Here is a 20,695-nt window from a genome sequence, read left to right on the forward strand (position 1 = left end):
AGGAATGACTGTAATAAGTTTGCTGAGTCTGTTATTAAAATATTCATGATAGAGGAAGATATACGAAGCTTTTTAGCAGCTCGTTTTGAAAATTAGCTTTTCACTTTAACATCAAAGGCTGTGATTCTCAGCTCCACCGTGTATGAGCTGATTAGCATAGGGTGTGAACGTTAGGCCTCATTCCCTGCACATGTAGATGAGCTGCTGTCAGCACAAGTTATTGCTTATACCCTGGCATTTTGAAAATGGTGTGCTTATCTACCCCCCCCCCCCCCCCCCCCCTCCACTTCTCCATCTCATGTGCCCTGTCTCAGTGTGCCGGGGTTAATGATGTGTCCCAATTGAACGGCCGCAATGAGGGATTGTTAAGTCTATGTGAGCTTTCAGCCTCCTCCCACGCATTTCCTCAACCTATGTATCAATGCGTGACTGAGCACCATTGACACACCGCAGCGGACAAATGCATTCAACTTTTGTGCTCATGATGAGACAGAGCGTAACTTTAATTATGATTATGTTAATGTTATTTTAAATGCCTCTTTGCTCATTTTGTCCTTCAAGCTGACGGGCAAAGAAAATGTTTGCAGTACCTTCCTATTTTGTCACATTACAACCACAAATTTCAAATATACTTTTTTTGGGATTGTAGGTGATAGTATGGTGCGGATTGCAAATAGTGACAAGTAGATCGAAGAACCCACCCCCTCAGGGTCAGGGACAAATTAGTGGATAAGTGTCGAGGAGGTTTAGATTATCTGAAAACCCACCGGAACGTGGCCATGCACATTAAACTGGAAGGCCCAACATGGAGGCGAACCCTAGAGCCCCGTGCTGATTCAGGACAAACTGTAGACATCCATCGCTCAGGTGGAAGAATCTGTCAACATAACTATCAGTCCTGTGCCTAACAAATCTCCACTCTTTGGATGAGTGACCAGAAGAAAACCATTGTTGAATAAAAGATTGTTTGCCACAGGCAAAGAGGTGGAAGAAAGTGTTCTGGTCAGACAATACCAAAATTAAACATCTGGGCATATAGCAATAGCGCTATAAACCTAGTACAGGATTCCAACGCGAGCACATCATTGGCACTGTACAAAAGTACAAAGTAGTGACTCAAAAGGGGCAAAATACAAGTGTGTACAACACTCTTGAGATTTTTGTGTGTATAAAGAAATCTTTGCAAATCAGGACTTATTTTCCTCCCACTTTACAAATATGCAGTTCTTTGTCTTGGTCTGTTGCAAGAAATCCCTGTTAATTTATGGAACGGCATGAATGCTCTGACAAGGCAATGTACATTAAAAACGATTACTTGTTCCTTTCTCTGAACCGTGTTTAGTAGTTTACTAATTATAAGCAGCATGTAATGCAGACTGAGCAATGTGGCTAAATAAAAACACAAGCAAACCTTAAAAGAAAAAAAGCTGTTTTGCCACTTTAAAGCTGTAGAACACCCATGGACAAAGCCAAACACGTAGATAGTCAGTGGTGAGTTCTGTGGTCAGTAATGCATCACCAGACAACTGATTGATGGGGCACTGACCTTTCACTCCTGGCCCTGTGGGCAGTTCTCCTCCTCATAAAACCCCGCCGGTCGGCCTCCGCTGACACTTGAGGGCTCCAGTGAATGATAAACACACAAGAATAATAAAACGAAGCAGAAACAATTTACCTCATATATAAGGGGATGGGGATGAATGCAGGATTCAAACAGCAAAGGGGAGAGGGAGGTGAAAGCCCTGGAATCAAAGACCGGGGTGTCTTTGATTTGGATCCCTCTGCATCCCTTGCATCCTCATCTCTTTCTCATGCATATTCTTTGATCGCGTTTACAATACAGCTGTTTGTGAGTCTTCTATCTGTGTTTTGTCCTTAGGCAGCTTTTCATGCCAGCTCGCCCCTGAGCTACAAAAGTTAGTAAAAGGATTTTCAGACTGGGAGCGCTTAGAGTAAAGTGCAGAGCTGCGGTAGGAGTATAAATTTGCTTGTTGGAATGCTGCTTGTGTGCACGATTATCGTTTTGGCATTGTAATTGAGCCTCTTTACCGTTTCCCCTCTTGAGTACTCCAAGGGATTTTGCATGTGGGTCAGGAAAGTAAATGCAAACATTAAAGCTAGCATGAAAACCGAACCATGGAGCTTGTTTGGTCAGCAAAAAAGCTTTAAAGCTGGGATACACGGTGTCCTTTTGCAGCTGAAATGCTCTGTACTGTAGTTCCCCACTGAGAGGGTGGATTGCAGAAAGCTGGGAGCCTTGTTTAGTCTAATTTTAACATATCTATCCTGTTTTTTGTGAGAAACTTGTCTGTATTTACCTTAAAGCCTTTTACCTTTTTGACATTTTAAACAGCAAGTGGCCGACTGCCTACATACTACTGGTCGTTGTTTTGCTAAGCTCTGCATTTCAGTAGATCACTCTGAGAAGCACGTGAAGCGATTTAGATGCAGCGTGTGTATGTTTATTTAATGTGCACGAATTTCAGGCTGCGTGCAAGGAGAATATGAAGTCATTGACCCACTGGTACCCACTGGTAGCGCACGTGAGTCCTTGCGGATGATACGGAAGGCCAGCTACAGCACGGTGGGCAAAAATGGGGCTCTCGCTTTTAATGGGATTAGTGTTTCAGTGCTTTCTGTCTGTGTAACTTATGATGTGGCTAATGTTTAAAACATGCTCTGCAGATGCAGCATAACCCTCTTAAATAAATGACTGCATCGCCAAGAGAGGGAGTCATAGAAGGATTAGCTTTACTGAGAGCAAAATGCTCTGTAGACTCTGTGACTCACACAGGCTGGCAAACAAGGACATACATGGAATAAGGCAGACAAACTCTAAAAAAATATAAAATGACCTGGAAGTGGCATTGCTTAGTGGTTTACATTTTTTATGCTGATTAAGATTTAAATTTTAAAACAAATTGTCAGAGGTTAACAAAGACAAGATAATAAAAAAACCAAATTCCTGTATCTCGGAAATTTAGAACATGAAAAAGTTCATTATTTCATGGTGTCACACTCTAATCTAATGTATTAAAGCTAAATAACTCAACACACCTCCAAAGGTTTCCTGAGCCTTAAAACGGTTTCCCCTCAGGATCATCAGGCGACACAATCATGGAGAACACTGCTGACTTGACAGATGTCCAGAAAACAGTCATCGACACCCTTCACAAGGAGGGGAAGCCACAAAAGGTCATTGCTGATGAAGCTGGTCGTTCAGAGTTCTGTATCAAAGCATATTAAGAGAACATTTTGTAGAAGGATGAAGTGTGGTAGGAACAGGTGCACCAGCAACATGGACAACCACTTCACAAGGAGAAGACTGAGGGTGGAGTCGGTGCATCAAGAGTCACCACACACAGACGAATACTAGACATGGACTACATGCTCTCCAGGACAGCTAGCTCTCATGATCAGCTGATTCACAAAATGAACTGATGAGGCAAATTGATAATAAAAAAGACTATGTCTGGCTAACAGTAGCTTCCACTCTCAGTAGCTGTACTAGTACATTTAAAAAAGAAAAAAATATTGCATGAGAAGTTTTGCCAGTCATTTCAGAAAGTGAAATGGTTATTTTATTTTAGAGATTCCTTACACAGAGTAAAACATTTCAAGCTTTTATTTATTGTACCTTGATGATTATGGCTTATAGCTAAAGAAAACCGAACATTCAATGCCTCAGAAAATTCGACTATCACATTAGACCAATCAAAAAAGAATGTTTTAAGCACAAATATCAGGCTTCTGAAAAGTATGTGCATTTCTATGCACTCAATACTGGGTAGGGCCTCCTCCTGTATTAGTTACTGCTTCAATGTGCCTTGGCATAGAGACAATCAGCCTATGGTTCTGTGTAGGTGTGATGGAAACCCAGGTTGTTTTGATAGCTGCGTTCAGGTCATCTGCTTTGTTGGGTCTGGTGTCTGTCATCTTATTCTTGACAAGAGCCCATAGATTTTCTATGGTGTTCAGGTCAGGGGAGATTACTGGTCAATTATAGGAACAGGGAACACCATGGTCATTGAAGCAGCCTTTGGTATCTTAGGCAGCGTGGGCAGGTGCCAAGTCCTGCTGGAAAATAAAATCAGCTTGTCTGCAGATGGAAGCATAAAGTGCTATAGAGATGTCTGTATTGACTGTGGACCTCAGAAAATACAGTGGACCAACAGCAGCAGTTTTGGGCATGGTGTATGCACTGCCTGGGATGTCTCATGCTCTAAGGAGGAACACTCTACCTTCTCAACGCACTCCAATAGACCTTTTCAAGACCCTGTGTAGATCACCAGTGTCCTGACTGATTGTTAATATTGTGGCGCAGTCTTAGTCTGGTGTGAAGGACCCTTAGTGAACATGTTTAGTCTCATAATGAAGTTCTTTCACCATCAAACAGGACTCCTGCAGATTCCATACTGAATGAATGGCTAATGTGTAACAGGACAGTCTACTAATTTTGTTATGCTTTGTTTTAATTATGCTCTGAATGAAAGCTATACATTTTAACAAGAAAACTTGAAACTGATGCCCTTCTTTTATGATTGCTCTCCTTGTTGATGTGACATGTGTGCGTAGATGGGTCAATCAATCATTCATGCTGACATTTCTTTTCATCTAATGCCCTTGTGTGTATATTTAGTAACATGAATAGCATCATCAGTTGTGTGTGTGTGCGTGTGCGTGTGTGTGTGTGTGCACGGCTTGATCTGAGGGTATAGTTTTAGGCTTTGGAAAGTGTGTGGCTGTGCATGTGTGTGTGTGTGTGTGCGCGTGCAAGCGTGTTAGCATGTGTATCCATGTGTGAGTTTAGACAAGCGCCGTGCTCCGGGCTTAATGACCTGTTTTGTTCCTGATTTCCCGTTGCCGATCTGAATCCTTTCCTTGTGTCCAATAGAGTGTGACACAGCTTGAGCACATACCTGGCGACAGGCGGGGCCTCGTGACAAACCAATGCAGGCAGAAAAGCTCTGCTATCTTCCTGAGGCAAAAGCTTCAGCTAAGTGTTAAGCGTCTGAAAAGGAGTTCACGTGTTGAAAGAGGGCAGCTGCTAACCAGCATGATGACTGCCTGACAAAACACATTGCTGCATGAATGAATACACAGATGCACCAAACATATTCATACACTTGTACTATGGATACTGCTAACAGTGTATGTCTGTCTCTTAAAAAAAAAAAAAACTCACAAGGAATTTTTTTCTCGTTTCACACCCCGTGCCACCCTCACCCCACTGCCTGAATTGCTCTAAACCTCCAATCTTGTGGTAACTAGGACCTGAAGCCTGCCTCTAAAGTCTTCTTGAATGCACCGGTAGAAATTACATTTCATTCACATGACTGAGCCCCTCTTCTCCTTTTGCTGCTTTCATACCACGGCATTATTTCAGCTTTTCTTTATTGCCTCACTCCTCCCCAGCGTGGTCCACCTGCCTGGTTTCATCGTTTTCTTTTTTTTTTTTTTTTTTTTTCTTTCCATCACAGTGGAGGATGTTCAGGTTGCCTTAAGTGCCTGCAGTTTCCCGCCAGCCTAGTTCTGCACTGACTGCACACGGGGAGATAAGCAGCATGTTCAGCTAATGGCTACAAGTGGAATCAAAACAGTATCACATTGTATTGACGTTCAAGCGCCGTAATAAATGAAATGTGCATCTTACTGTCATCTTGTCCGTTCTCAGAAGCCGTTCATCCTTGGCAGCCGTCCATGGCGCTTCTCGACGCGTGTGCTTTAGTATTGTATGCTCTTGCAAATTGCTTTTACACTTTCACATGCAGGTGTGCGGCTTACAGAATACATAAGAGGAGGTTGCGGGATTCTTATTTGAATGGGATTATGTGTGCGTTTATTAGTGGTTGAGCACTAGAGCCATGCGATTTAAAGTAAATAATGCACAAGAAACCTTGTGCACACATTAGCTCATGATGTAGTCATATTTTGTCTTTAAATGTGATAATAACAAGGGGGCCAATGAGGAGCACAATTTGTTTTGGGGACGTGAGGGACGTGTAGAGGACATTTATCAGCGTAACACAGGAGACAATGCTCATTTTTTGATTGCCTAAATTGGTGGGAGCTCATTTGCTTTCCCTGCAGAAATCCTGTACAAAGGTCTTTGTTGTGTTAATTAAGCCAGAGCAACTAGTATGTATGCCAGTTGCGTACAAAGCTACAAAAGGGGAGAGGAGGAGGGTTGTCATTCTGGTCTCTTCTGCCTCTGAGGCCTTGTAGATTGTGTTTTAGGATTTGTGTCGAAGATTAGCTGCCTGAATGTATATTTGCAAAAATTAGTTTTCCCCTCTCAAAAAAAAAAAAAAAAATGAGAGTTTTTATCTCTGCAATTTGGAATGTTGCCAGCAGCCTCTGTTTTGTTTTAGCAGAGCGGAGATTTCTTGAAACAAGCTGCTAAATTTCTTAAATGATAAATGTGGAGACGAATTAGGTCTGGACTTTACTTTGCTTAAGGTTGAGACAGTCTGTCCTCATAAGCCAGATGCTTTAGTTTTGGAAAATACTTTTGACAAGACCATTTTCTGGTCACAAGGAACTGTTGTGCTTCTCTTTCTTAAAGTGTAATGAAAGGTAGGTAGGTAGGTAGGTAGGTAGGTAGGTAGGTAGGTAGGTAGGTAGGTAGGTAGGTAGGTAGGTAGGTAGGTAGGTAGGTAGGTAGGTAGGTAGGTAGGTCAGTCGGCAGGTGGGTAAGTACAATAGTTATCAAAATTAACAACAGGGGCAGGGCACTAAAGAGACAACAGTGAGATGACCACAAAAACAGGAATAGTGTTACAGGCAGGGTCCGGAATTAACACTCGCCAGTCGCCAAATGCGAGTAGATTTCCCGTTTGGCGAGTGAATTTCAGAGAGCTAGCTGCCACACGGCGAGTAAATGTTTGTACCAAATAAAATAAAAATAACATAAAAATAACAAAACCCATCTGGGCTGCGGATGATCCGTTCACAGCTCTGTCCATCCAGAGCTCAGTTTAGACCCGCCTTCTACGGAGCTGGTTCAGCTTCTTTCACATTCAGAGCCAGTCATGCCCGCTGGATCAGAAAGCAGATCTGCTAACCAGATACAGTCTAAAACGCCAATTAGTCTGTGTATAAGTTTGTTCTTATTTATTCCGATTTTTTTTTTTAACTACGTGCGCTGCGGTTCTGTGCTTCACCGCTCTTACTGCACCCCCCCCCCCTCCCGGAGCCAGGTGCTTTTATCAGCGGCCAGCCTTCAAAACGTGAATAACTACGTGTAATGTCCTTCCACTCGTACCGAAATGTCCCACTTAAAGTCAGTAGGAGAGTCAGTAGCGGTTTTTCATGCTCTTTTGTTTTTAACGACACAGAACCTGCAGTGCTTCGGTGGGCGTGGTGCCTTGCGCTTGAATTCAGATGCGCAAAATTACGTAACATGTAATTTAGGTGCGCACTTTTAAGGGTCATTTTCAGGAACTTGTAACATCGGGGGCTTTAGCTTAGACCCATTATTCCTTCTCTCCCCTCTAACGGAGCCCTTTACAGTCTTTATTTATGCATATACCCCGCTGTTTATCCTTCACGCGCAGCACACCAGGGTAAAATCCAGCAGCTGGATCATGCGTAAAGACGCAGCGTGAACCCTGGGGTGAAAAATATGCCTAGCCGGTTGATTTTTACATCTACCGGCCAACTTGGCTGGTGAATCAGGAAGTAAATTTCGGACACTGGTTACAGGTGCAGGACACAGTCATTTGACCTAAATCCAATACAACATCTCTGGGAAATCATGTTTAGCTCTATCTGACGCCACCAGGTTGCACTAAGACTATCCAGGGGCTCAATGATGCCCTGGTAAGGAGCATGCCTGTCCATTGTCAGGCATGCATACATACAATGTTGGCCATCCAAACTACTGAATACTATATATATATTCTAAAGCTTCAGGTTGTCAAAATTAGAAATACAGTCAGACCAGTGAAGCATTTCCTGGCAGATGCTAGTTTCTTTGAGGTGGAACATACTGATTCAGAATTTATTTCTTAATTTTTTTTAAGTACTATAAGAAATAAAAGAGAAACAACTTCATTATTCGATGGCTCTTGTTTTGAATCAACCAAAAAGAAAGGACATAAGAGTAATACCCTTATTTATGCATCAAAACATGTGTCCCTAGCTTTTACTGGACTTTTTTGAACTTAAAAAAAGTTATTTAAAGTACACAATGTTGGTTGATATGGACATGAAACAAATTTGATTTGTTTTTAATTACTACAGGAAAAAAATCTAATTTTTCATTACTTGACGAGCCAAATACCGATCAAAGCCAATCGCTGGCAAACTGGATCCCTGGAGTCCAATCTGTAGCCGATTGATTGGTACATCTATGACTCAAATTGTATTCTTTATTTGTATTGAATAACAAATCTTTAAAAAATTCCTGTGGGTTTTTGTGGGTTTTAGTGCAGTGTCTGTGCAGACATTAGGCCGCTCATTAATCAGCCAAATCGGCCTCAGAGGAGGTGGATATTCCAAATGCTAACAGGTTTTGTTGCAGTTCAGTGCTTTCAGAGTGGGGCTTTTGTTTCGAAAGCCAAAATCTCATGACACAGCACAGGACTGTCTCTCACTTCCTGAAAAGAACGTTCCTTGTCCTTTTCCATGTTCTGGTTAACATCATTTTTTCCCCCCGGAGGTTTGTTTATCCTGCTGGTTTTCAGAAGCAAGATTTGGGGGATTTGTTCGCCCACAGCAAATGAAAACTGTGATAGTAAAAATGCATTTTGCATCCTGAAGTACTGATTTAGATTTGTTTATTCGCTTAAATCTTTGTGGTGATTTTTATCTGCTTTCTTTGTGTGTTTTACTCCAAAGGATGCAAAGCTGCGAGAGCTGCTGGATGTCAGCACACTGGTGGGGAAGATGGAGAACAGGATGCTGACGGTGGTCAGCGGCACAGACATGGTCAACATCACCTACCTGAACTTCATGGCCTTTCAAGAGGAGATTGCAAAGGTATTTATTTCTGAATATGAACTCTACTAAAAGAATGACAAAATCATGGAGTAAAAATATTCATATGTATATAAGTCAACGTGAATGTACATATGACATCCTCTGCCTTATTTCTATTTTTGTATTTTTATTCTTATTTTTCTTATTTACTTTTTTATTTGATCCACTGTATATATGAGGACACACTGTGTATAATTGATGCACCTTTTCCTACTTTTGGCACCTTGTTCTGATTATTGACAACTGAGATGATGTGTCAAATGAATTTCTTTAATGTGAGTTCAATAAAGCTTATCTTATCTTATCTTATCTTATCTTATCTTATCTTATCTTATTCTAACATGATGTGTCTTGGTTTATTTTCTGCAGGAATGGGCAGAGGAATTGTTCAACTTGGCGTCTAACCTTTTGGCACAGAACATGTCCAGAGAGGCCTGCCTTGAAAAAGCGTATGTTGTTTGCACACAGAAGGATGTTCACACACTAAGGCAGCCTTAAAGAAAATGCAAAAACCCATGTCTCCCAATGTAGACATGAAAATTAAGTTTCCCAGTGCCACACAGATGCCAGACATTTCTAGTCCCCTAAATCATGGGTTGTACACTGCAGAAAAATACATACTGGCATTTTTATGACTTAGGTGCAGTGCTATGTAAAAGTATTCACACCCATTCATTTTTAGCATATTTTGTCAGGTGACAGCCACATATTTCAGTGGCTTTAATTTTATTTTAGGTGATGGACAAATTAAAGGTAATTCAGAATTCTGGAATGGGAGGGAAAATTTGTTTTTAAAAAGCTTTACAAATAAAAATCTGAAAGTTGTGACATGTAATTGTATTAGTCCCCTCTCTAAGCCAATACTTTGTAAGAACCAGATTTTTTGGCAGTTACAGCAAAAGAAGAAGAAATTCCAATATTGTCTCACAATGGGGACATTTGGGTGTGCTAAGTTATTGATAATGTGGCATGCTCAGATAAAAAGATAAAAAAATTAAGTTAAACAGTGGAAAAACACCAACCTATTTACAGAACAATATTTACTGCAATATGCCTGATAGTATCTCAAAGTAGCTAAGAAGTGTGCAAGTGTACTTTTGTATCTGAGAGACTGTGAACCATATATGATCACGTCAGCGCTTTTACAACAATTAGCATGTTTGTGAGCAGTTATTGAGTCTGTTCTGAGCAGCAGAGATTATAAAATCTAACAGCAGCTGGGAGGAAGAACCTGCGCAAATGCTTTTTTTGGGCATCTGGGATGCTGCAGTCTGTCACTGAAAGAGTTCTCCAGCTCTGCAACAGCTCCATGCATGGGGTGGGAGACAAAAGATGTGATTTTTCTTACAGCCCTTTTGTCTCCCACCACCTACACTGGGTGCAGGGGGCATCCCAGGACGGGGTCCAGCCACTTCTTCTCAGCTTCCTCTCAGCTCAGAAAAGTTTTTAAGGAAGGTCTCTTAACAGTTTTACATAGCTGCAGACTGAAAATTACGCAAATAGTTTTTTTGCAAAATATCTCAAGCTCACTCAGATTCAATGAAGAGCATCTGTGAACATAAATTTTCAAGTTTTGTCACTCATTCTGAGTTGAAAATAGTTCTGGACTTTGACATGACAGATTTAAAACATGGAATGTCTTTAAAACCTGAACCTTTGATAGTATGCTTAGTGTCGCTGTCCGGTGAAAGGTATGGGGAACCTCGGTGCTAACCTAAAGCATCTAGCAGCCTTGAACAAGTTTGCTTTTTAGGATTGCCCTGTATCTATGCTCACCTGGATCAGCCGGCAAGCACCATGATGGTTACGTTCTTTTACTTTGCTAGTGCCTTTGACACAATCTGTGCTGCTCTTCTGGGTGACACGTTTACTCCGATAGAGGTAGAGGGTTCCTGGATAGTGGACTACCAGACTGGCAGACCACATGGACGTAAGAGGGGTCAACAGCACGTCTCCGTTTTCTGAGACGCCTCAAGTCTTTCAACATCTGCCGAGCTCATATGGTCCTCTTTACTGATGCATGCTGGGGCAGCAGGGTGAGGGTTGCGGATGCCAACCGACTCAACAAATTGATCCGCGCGGCCAGTGATGTGGTGGGAGTAGTGCTGAACCCTCTGATGGCAATATCAGAGAGAAGGATGCTGTTGAAGATACACCTTCTCTTGCACATTATTTTAAACATTTTAATTTTATTTGAATTTCCACCACTTATTATATTTTTCCTCTTTTATATGCTTATTGTTTAGGTTTAGTTAGTTTTATGATTATTTGCCTATTATTTTGGGTGCAGCTGTAATTTCCACCCGGGATCAATAAGGTATTCTGATCCTGAATCTGATTTAGCTTCACCTTTTCTGTACCTGAAATGCTTCCTCACAGCATAATGCTGCCACCACCATGTTTCACGAAGGGTCTTCAGTGGGATGTGCACTGTTTACTGGCCAAAAAGCTTTTATTTTGCTCTGATCTGACCAGAGCATCTTCTTACCACCTGTCTGCTGTGTCCTCTACATGGCTTGTGGTTAACAGGAAATTGGGCTTCATGTGGCTTTCTTCCAACAATAGCTCTGTTCTTGCATCTCTTCCATAAGTGCCCGTGTTATGTGCAGAAGTGCATGTTTGCTTTAGGTGTGAATCTCTCCTCTGGGTACCGTATGTGCCAGACCTCCTGCAGCTTCTGCAGCTTAAGTGGGCGCAGCTGCCTTCAGTCTGTCCCATGCCGTACGGCTGGGAGAGGAGCTGCTTTCTTGTCCATTTTAGCGGTGGAGACTGCTTATCTTTTGGTGCTGAAAGTTGCTTTCCGAGTGAAACATGGGTTCTTTTGTAGGCTTCTGTTATGTCTGTGGCTTTAGTCGCTTGGAGTAAGTCTAACCCATTATGGTGATACTCTATTTAGTAAAAGCAGGATGTTTTTACTTTAGTTAGACATTTTGGCAAGGTTTTTCCTTGGATTTAATCAGCTATTTACTGCTGTTCATATTAGGGCTTGGCCTTTATCGTATGGTTTTATCGCTATTCTGAAAAATGTCTTGTCATGATAAGAAGTTGGTTTTATCCTGACAACAATTAATTCCAATTAGTAGTCTGAAAACCCTACAAAACTGCCAGTATTGTCAGGATTGTTATTTTAGCTATTTTCTCCACATCAATAAATGTCAATAAATTCAAATATCGAATTAAATGGCATCGCTGTGTGCAGTTTAGTGATAAAAATCACATTTCTTTATGTAACTTGTGTCCTGATGAAACATCTTGTTTTATTAAGTGTTGCATTATTAAATGTGTATTTAAGGACAGTATTTGTATTTATGTGGCTAAAATTTATATGTATCCACAGCCAAAAAGACTGCAAGAAGCTGTTTTTTTAGTCTTCTATCATCACTTTTATCATTGTCACAATAGTACCACAATATATTAAGACAAAATTTAAAGTCAATATCGTCCACCCCAGTTCACATATTACTGAGTTTATTGATGAGGCTATATGATTTACATTATTTGTCTGTCTGTAGTGTCTTCAGACCCAGGTGTTATTAATTGTTAGGGGGTGAAACAATTCCTCTGTTTGTGACTGTAACGTTGCGAAATGTGGAAAAGTGTAAAGCGTTGCCTTGTATTTGTGTGTGTTTGTGTGTGTGTGTGTGTGTGTGTGTGTGTGTGTGTGTGTGTGTGTGTGTGTGTGTGTGTGTGTGTGTGTGTGAAACATCACATGCATAACAAAATGCACCTGAAATATTGTGCTGCACTGGGGATTTTAGGTTGCAGTCTTAAAGAAATCCACTTGACCTCATGAATGGCTGCGCCTCCACTACGACAGACTCGTAATCAGTTTTCCCCACACCGACCCTTGTTTGTGGATTATTTGTGTCAAACGGCTTACTACATCACGGTCGTCTCTGTGAGACACACGCTCGCTCGCTCCTCCACACTGACTTATCTGCCCAGCGCGAGACTGAATGATGTTTCACGCAGAGTGAGCTTAAACACAAATGTGAGGCATTGCTTTCAGTGAATATCCAGAGCTGTGTTTGGTGACATCTCCCTGACGTCTGATGTTTATCAGCGAATGGAAGCCATTAACTCACACCCCTGAGGAGGCTAATTGACTTATGAGACAATAAAAGTGGCCATCGACCACATAGCATGGAGAGGGTTGAATAAAATTGAAGAGAGCGGATTTTGCAGTCACGTTGGTTGCTCACAGCGGTGGCTGTTGTGCGCCGCTTGCTTACAAATCGGGCACTAGTTTTCTACTCCCACTCCTGCAGCATGAGGGGGCTTTATCCCTGAAATGATGTTGATGTTTCTCCGCATGTGGTCGATTCTCTCTAGCTCTCAAGGCTTTGATACGTTCTTTTTGTATTTTTTTAATGGTAGGGGAGATAAGACATGTTGCCAGCAGCGGGAGACTATAGAACCCAGCAGACTTTTACATGAACGTTTGCTACTTGTTGTTCTCCTGTGATCTGTTCAGCATAAAGACAATTATTCGATCACATCAAGAATACCCCATCCGGCAATAAGATCTGGTGCAAGAAAAATTGAGCCATATCCAAACAAACACTCTCTTCCTATTTTATTTGGTGGTCTCTGTTGTTTCTATCGCTGTCTTCCTTCCCGTGTGTGGCGGTTTCAGCTCTTTGGTTAAAGGTTCATTCTCGGTTGTCATCGTTGTTCCCTTTTTGTTGAAAAATGCTTGAGAAAACAAGTCTGTCCCTTATCAGCCATTAAAGGCCTCTATGCCTTTCCCTCAGGAAGCCAGTCTGCCCCTAAGAAGTGGACACTATAATGGATATTAATTATTAGCCAGCAGCCACTTAAAGCCTGACCTGTAATGATAGCTCCTGTTGCAGCTGAGCTATTTATAGCCCAGGTTGTTGCTGCTGCTGTACTGCTCTGCACTGTCAACGCTCGAGACTTCCAGGGACTAACCACATTTCTAACCTGCAGTGTAAACATAGGCATATGCAAAGTAAACTCCGCACGTGCACTTCTGATGTGCTTATAGAACCATTCATATCTGTACACAAATGGTAACCCCAGTGCACCGCAATGTCTATAGTGTAGGTTTTTTGACCTCTCTGTGTTCTACACACTGATGAATACCCTTTTCTTGTATCTATATAAGTAACCTAAAATAGTAGAGGACATACCATTTGATTTTTTTCTTGTAGACAGCACCTTCAGCGCTTTGTGGTATTATTCTGACCCATCGTATTCTTTTCAACATTAACTCACACTGCAGCCACAAACATCAATTGGGTCTTATGTGATACACCAATAGGGTTTTTGCTTTTTTTGTTGTGAAGTGAAATAATAATAATTGTGAAGTGAAAGTGAAAACTTGTATTGACTCCCTTTGTTCTGATACCTCTAAATACGTTTCCATGTAACCAACAGCTTTTAAATGTCCTGTGTGTATTTTTGATCTCGGCATAATGCCAGCCGTTGTGTGAAGGCCTTAGAGGTTTGTTAGAAAACATCAGTAACCAAAATACGGCAGCATAAAAGCCAAGGAACATAATAGTCATCTGAAATCCGTGGAGAAAGTTGAAACAGGGTTTTAGCTAGAAACCAATATTGCAATCTTTGGTTCTCTCAGAACACCTTGTTCCATAAGTACATGGTAGGAGCCGGCGTGTTGTGGGTAGGTTGTGAACCTGCCAACGTGTGACCTAAGATGACAGGGTGGACAAGGAGAGCACCAGGCTGCTTTCAGATATGAGACATCAAACGCTCCACTAGTTGTGGTGCTAGAGCCAATATATGTTAATGTAGGGTTTAGTTGATGCTAAAGTATTGTCATTCACTGTCATATGGTGCCAGAGAAAATATTAGTAAATATTAGTATTAGTATTAAATATGAATATGTAAAAAAATTAAAAGTTTGTGCGATATAAAAATGCAGATTGCTTTATAAATTAACCTTTTATCCCTAATTTGTCATATATGATCACCAAAATCTCAGCATTGTTTCTTTATGTCGCAGTACGCGTCAAAAAACACTGGGACTTCACGAGCTTCTCCTCCATCTTGGTATTTTTGGACCACCCTGTACATGGTGGTCTCTGGTCCTGGCAGTCCGGGTCACATCCCACCACTGCACCCAATTAAAATAATTGTAGCTAAATAATTGTATTTTATGATTCTCTCCCTTTTATCTCCTCTTTCTTTCACTTTTTCTCCCTCTTTTTCTTGTTTTTCTTTTCCTCTTCTACTTTCTTATTTTGGTGTCCATATAACATGAAATACTCCCTGCATGAATCAATGAAACTATTTACATGTATAAATCAAGTGGAACACTATGGCGAAAGCTGTATTGCTTCATTTGTGAAAGTAAAACTTATTGCCACATTGCCAGACAGGATGCAACAAATAAAAATAATAATAATCATAATTGTAGCTTTTGCAGTGCAAAGCGCAGGCGGCATGTCCAAAACTGGACTCACTGGACTTTGCAAACGGCATGTCTGGTGGGAAACTGCACTGCCCTTTTGTGACAAAACGAGCACGTGCACAAAGAGAATACATTGGTGCAGCGATTTCACACAGCGAAACTGCTTTTGCATTTGGTTTAAAACATGTTCTCCGTCCATCGCAGATACACTCGACTGAAGCTGCAGCTCAACCCGGAGGGACGGATTCCTGTCAAGAAGTAAGTCTTTCTGACTCATTCTTCTCTCCCCTGGCACCTTTCAACTCTTTTGATCAGTGCATACTGTAGCTCGCTCTGCCTCTGCACTACTCTGGGCATTTGTGCTCTTCAACATCCACAGCCTTAATGTTTGCATATATAGAAATATATTATTCCCTACCTTTTTTTGTCTCCATTTGACCATTTCACTTTATTTCTAATGCAGCGCATGTTACGTAGAGGCCATTTGGGTGCGTAAAGTGAATATTTTTTTCTAGTTTGGAGCGTATTAGTTTCATTTGCCTGGGACTTTGTCATCAGCTCATTGAAAAACTAACTCCCCCTCTTGCCATTACTCAAGATGAGCTTTCAGGCAGCAACAGTGAACTTCTGCGATAACCTCCCTCAGAGCCACTGTGGAAAGCGGTGGGTGTCAAAACAGAGAGCCAGCGACATGCTCCTCACCGTTTAGGGAATTAACCTCCTAGCTGGGAGGACATGTCTGCTTGAGTAATGTCAGTTTGACAGAGCTTTCCCCGCTGAGCGTACAGTGTGTCCTCATAGATTCACGCAGGCATACCTCTGCCAATAAATAAAACACGCTATGGCAGACAAAAACAAGTCTAAACAATCACGTGGCACCTGTAATGAACCAGAGTTGCCTGCGGTAAATCACATTTATTGTCTGTGTATATAAAACTAAAACTGCGGACCGCTCAGCCTCACCGACGGAGCCACATCAGTCAGAGAGGGCTGATATGTACTGTTACGATGAATTGGAACATTTTATTTTTTATTATCTCCGTGCATGGATGACAAAGAAAAAAAATATGAGTGTCAGCCTTCTGTTGGCTTTCTCCAAAAATAAAGATGCGCCTGCAGCAGGTGTTGGTCATTTCTCCCTATTTCGTACTTTTCGTACAACGCCCAATTTTAAAAAAATGAAATTTGCTTATTTACTCATAGTCTACTCCAAGGAAATGGGGTTGCATGCTTCCAATATGTAAACTCTACCAATGAAAGAGTCATTCAGGGAGCGTAATCTATTGTATTTCATAAGAGTTGACATGGCCAAACGGGGATCAAATAGGCCGTATTCTGAAAATCATGTAAAATTATGTGAGATTTGAAAATTCTTATTGGGGAATGTGTTGATAACACATGAAAGAGGAAAGAAATGCGCTGCAGGTTCTTTGACAGTGAAAACGCTGTAGCGGAAGTTCTCAATTTTGATGCGTTTAATAAATGGGTTCATCTGTCACTCACCACTGGAAGGAAAATTGTGCAATTTTGATCTCTGGCCGATTTATTGGTGCATTTCTATTTATTGCTTTCACAAGAAAAAAAAATGAAAATGTTCTGAATCTTTGTTCAAGTTTATGTCAGCTTTACATAGACATCCAGCATTATTTAGCGATGTTAATGACGTTGAGATGTATGTAACTGAAAGGACCTAATATTGAAACAGCAATGTTTTTATCATACTGTGTCTTAAGGACTTAGATGCATTTACTCTGCATTTTGTGGCAGATTCTTGTAATTATCTGTTTAACCTTTTCTGTCATTGAAAGTATAATTAATTAGACATGCACCCACAAAGCTTTTACCACCAGATACCAATTTATCGCTTTCTTTGAGGTCTGACTTGCCGATTCAGATTTTGAGCATGTGTGTATAGGCTACATAAAAAGAAAAAAAAATCTGACTCTGGTTTTTAAAAGAGGTCATTATTTAGACGATTATCCCTATTTATGCTTTAGAGCACGAGTCCCTAACTTTTATCAGATTTGTATTAAACTATAAAATGTGAGTCAAATAGCATTTTGTTGATGATTGGGCTTAGACCAAAAAGGATGAGGCTATTTCATTTTAATGCATTAAGTGAATAAGGAAAAAATTATTGTATGACCTGTTGATTAGAGCTAGTCAATGTAAAATTGACCTCCTGTTTGTGGCTGATAGGTGAATTTCAAATTATTGTTGTTACATGTAATAAGTCTTTAATGTGAGATATTTGATGGTAATTAATGAGAACTTGAACTGAAATTGCAATGGTCTTTAATCTGTTATTGTACTAAAGATCAGTTAAATTCAATTGTAGAGCAGTTTGATGAAATGATCCCAATTATTTGTTTTATCTCCTAATATCACTGAGTAGAGCTTTAGTAACTGTTTCTAAATGTCTCAAAAAGTGATAGAAATTATTAATTTACTTTGAGGCTATATTTATGAATGATTATACTTGCTCTCATATTCACCCACATCTTATTCTGCATTTTTTATATAGACATTATCTGTGTCCCACTTTTTTCCTCCAGCTTGCAGACTCCCACCGCAGTCTGTAGGTTTTACTCTGACTTATCCTCACGGTGGAAGGTCCCCACAGGACAATAGAAGCCGCTTGCAGGATTTCCTGAATGAGCATCGGTTGAAAGTGTTCATAGGATTTGCCATGCAGACGATGAGAAAGGAAACTTCTCTGTCAGTGTGACACTTTCTGTTTTTACTCATAAAACGCTGTTTTCGCTCCCCCCCCTTGCAGTATCTTCAGGATGTTCTCAGCAGACAGGAAGCGAGTGGAGACAGCGCTGGAAAACTGCAACCTCCCTTCTGGCAGAGTAAGACAGCAAAATACAGGAGTCGCTTTTTTTTTTTCTTTTTTTTTTTTTATGACTGCCTCCACACATTTCCTCTGTCTATGAATCTGCTTCCAAGCGTGTCGCTTCTTCTTGATCTCCCCTCCTGCTTATCTTCAACCGCCAGCTCCTTAATCTTCTTCACCCATCTATCGGTCTCCTCTCTCACCATTTAGGCCATTTATCTATTCTCCTGAAACAGTGAACGATTGCTTCGTTGCTCATTTGTTTACAGTCATACTTTCTGGACGTTTGCATGCCTTCCCACTCAGAAATGGTTTATTATACGTCGTAAATGCAACAAACAGGCCCAGTGGGAGGAACAAAAACGACGAAAGCTGCTTTATTTCCACCTCTCCCCCCCCAATTTCACATTAGAAAGCTGCCTTCTCCTGCGAGACGTCCCACAGCATCCTCTCTACGCTCCAACGGTGGAGTCGCAAGCCATTTGTTTGCCTTAAAGTGACAAAATGCTGTTTAATGAAGTTCCGAACACATGCTGAAACATACGGACGCAAAGGGAGAGCAGACAAGAAGGCTGTAACCAAATGGCTTCCGAACGTAAACAGAAACATAAACACACGCACACACACACACTCATACAAAGAAAGCTATACATAATTAGCACAATGAAAGACATCAGGAGGGGGGGGAAATAACGTGTTGCTGGATGCCGGTCTGCTGGGATTTGCTGTTATTCCACAGCGCAAGTAATTACAGCTAAATGGTATCGCTGTTAATCCCTCGAACACACACACCCTGACAGGCAGAAGTGCATTCACAACATGGTTCACACCAAGGTCTCCTGAATGACTCAGTGGGTTTCAGCAAGGCTTGACCTGCGCCCCCCCCCCACCCTTCCCCTCCCTCCCTGTGCATCCTTCCACGCCTCCCTCTCTTTTTTTCCCACTCCGTTCTAATGCCCTCCGGTTCTGCTCTGGCTCCTGTTGGCACATTGCTGCCGCCTGCTGCTGAGTGCACTCTGTCTTTATCATACCTGCTCGGCTGTGATAGCTGTGCAAGGAGCTCGCTCCGCGGGTGCAAAGCGGGAGCCGCTCTGTCGATTCTTTGAATTTCCAAAGCTGGAACCACGTGGAGATGTAGTCTTCTAAAGCAAAGTTAATGAATGAGTAAGAGTAATAGGATTTGTGTTTCCTGCAGACACATCGGGGAGTTGGATACAAAAAAATAAAAAATGTGTTCAAGTACAGTAACTGACTGGCACATCCACACAGCATGACTCATATAGAACATACCCATTAATGTGCGTTGGCGGTGAGAGGGGATGAGGGTGATGATCAGCACATAGATGATGAGTTCTGCTTGAAACAAAGTTCATCCATACATCTCTCATGCAAAAAAAAACAAACAGTATATAGTACATCTTAAAAGCATTTTAATCAGAGCCATTCTGGAGCTATCCACCTCAGGAAATACTGGGTTACTAAGTGCCTCCATCTTGACAACATCACAGAGAGGTTTTTTTTTTTTGTTTGTTATATCATAAAAAACAACAAGAGGATAAAAGAAAAACATTTTTTTTTTCATTGGCGCCATTGGACTGAGAGAAAAATCACTGAACGGTCCCTGGAGCTTCAAATGGCAAAGAAGACAGTTAAAGATCTGTTTGGTTTCTCACCAAATCTGACCTCAAAATCTAATATGGCTGCCTCCTTTTATAAATGTAGTGGAATCCAATGGTTTCCCAGTTTGGAACTGGTTCATGATAAAGTCGCTCAAGTTCCAAGACTGGGAGTTCTTGAATATTCTCGATTGTGCCTCTCTTCTGACAGGTTTCTGTCTGAAGCAGGCGTCTATGTTTTTGAAAAACTCACCTATGTGCTTTAGGTGCTTATTAGCGCTCCATCACAGTTAGTTCTGAGAACCATCGTTGCATAGTTAAAACTATTAATGTGGCTTAACACAATTATCAACCTTTTTTACAAACAATCTCTTATTCTCTGAATGGGTTTAATTGATTCTGTTTATAAAGGTGTTTCTCACCTGACATTTCCCTCCAAGCCGCTGTGCAAATAACTCACTGAATGCTCAGACATGCTGTAGAAAAACTTAACTGGTGATGACAAACCTATCGTAAGTCAATTTTACAAAGAGCAAATGAGCGGAAACGTATCCTTCGCTGCAGAAGATCAGGGTTCTGTTGCAAACTTGTGTTCACTGTAGATCTATAAATGTTTCACATCTTTACCTAAAAATAAAAGAGCATTTAAATTAGTTTACACTAAAAATGCCTTCAATATTGTAGTCATCTTCTAATTAACAAATGATTTGGGGTGTGTGTTTCACTCAGAAAATATTACTTCTCTGTTGTTTTCCGAACGTAGCACATTACAAAGTAGCAGAGTTAGCGGTCCTGAATTTAGTGTTCATTGATCTGCAGCTCTTCTGAGGTACTGCAGCCCATCTTCTGCTCAATAAGTAA

The 20,695-nt window shown here is 41.1% G+C and overlaps 1 protein-coding gene across 4 annotated transcripts in view; it reads left to right on the forward strand.

The window, feature by feature from the left end:
* Positions 1-20,695, forward strand: part of LOC105929055 (1-phosphatidylinositol 4,5-bisphosphate phosphodiesterase beta-1) — a 164,748-nt gene that overhangs the window by 73,336 nt on the left and 70,717 nt on the right. For all 4 annotated transcript variants that reach the window (XM_021318590.2, XM_036134178.1, XM_021318589.2 and 1 more), the window contains exons 4-7: positions 8,842-8,982; positions 9,352-9,431; positions 15,584-15,637; positions 18,159-18,234. In XM_021318590.2, coding sequence (XP_021174265.2) covers positions 8,842-8,982; positions 9,352-9,431; positions 15,584-15,637; positions 18,159-18,234 — 351 coding nt within the window. The remainder of the gene's footprint in view (positions 1-8,841; positions 8,983-9,351; positions 9,432-15,583; positions 15,638-18,158; positions 18,235-20,695) is intronic.

This window comes from Fundulus heteroclitus, unplaced genomic scaffold, assembly GCF_011125445.2.
Source record: "Fundulus heteroclitus isolate FHET01 unplaced genomic scaffold, MU-UCD_Fhet_4.1 scaffold_76, whole genome shotgun sequence".
NCBI lineage: Eukaryota > Metazoa > Chordata > Actinopteri > Cyprinodontiformes > Fundulidae > Fundulus > Fundulus heteroclitus.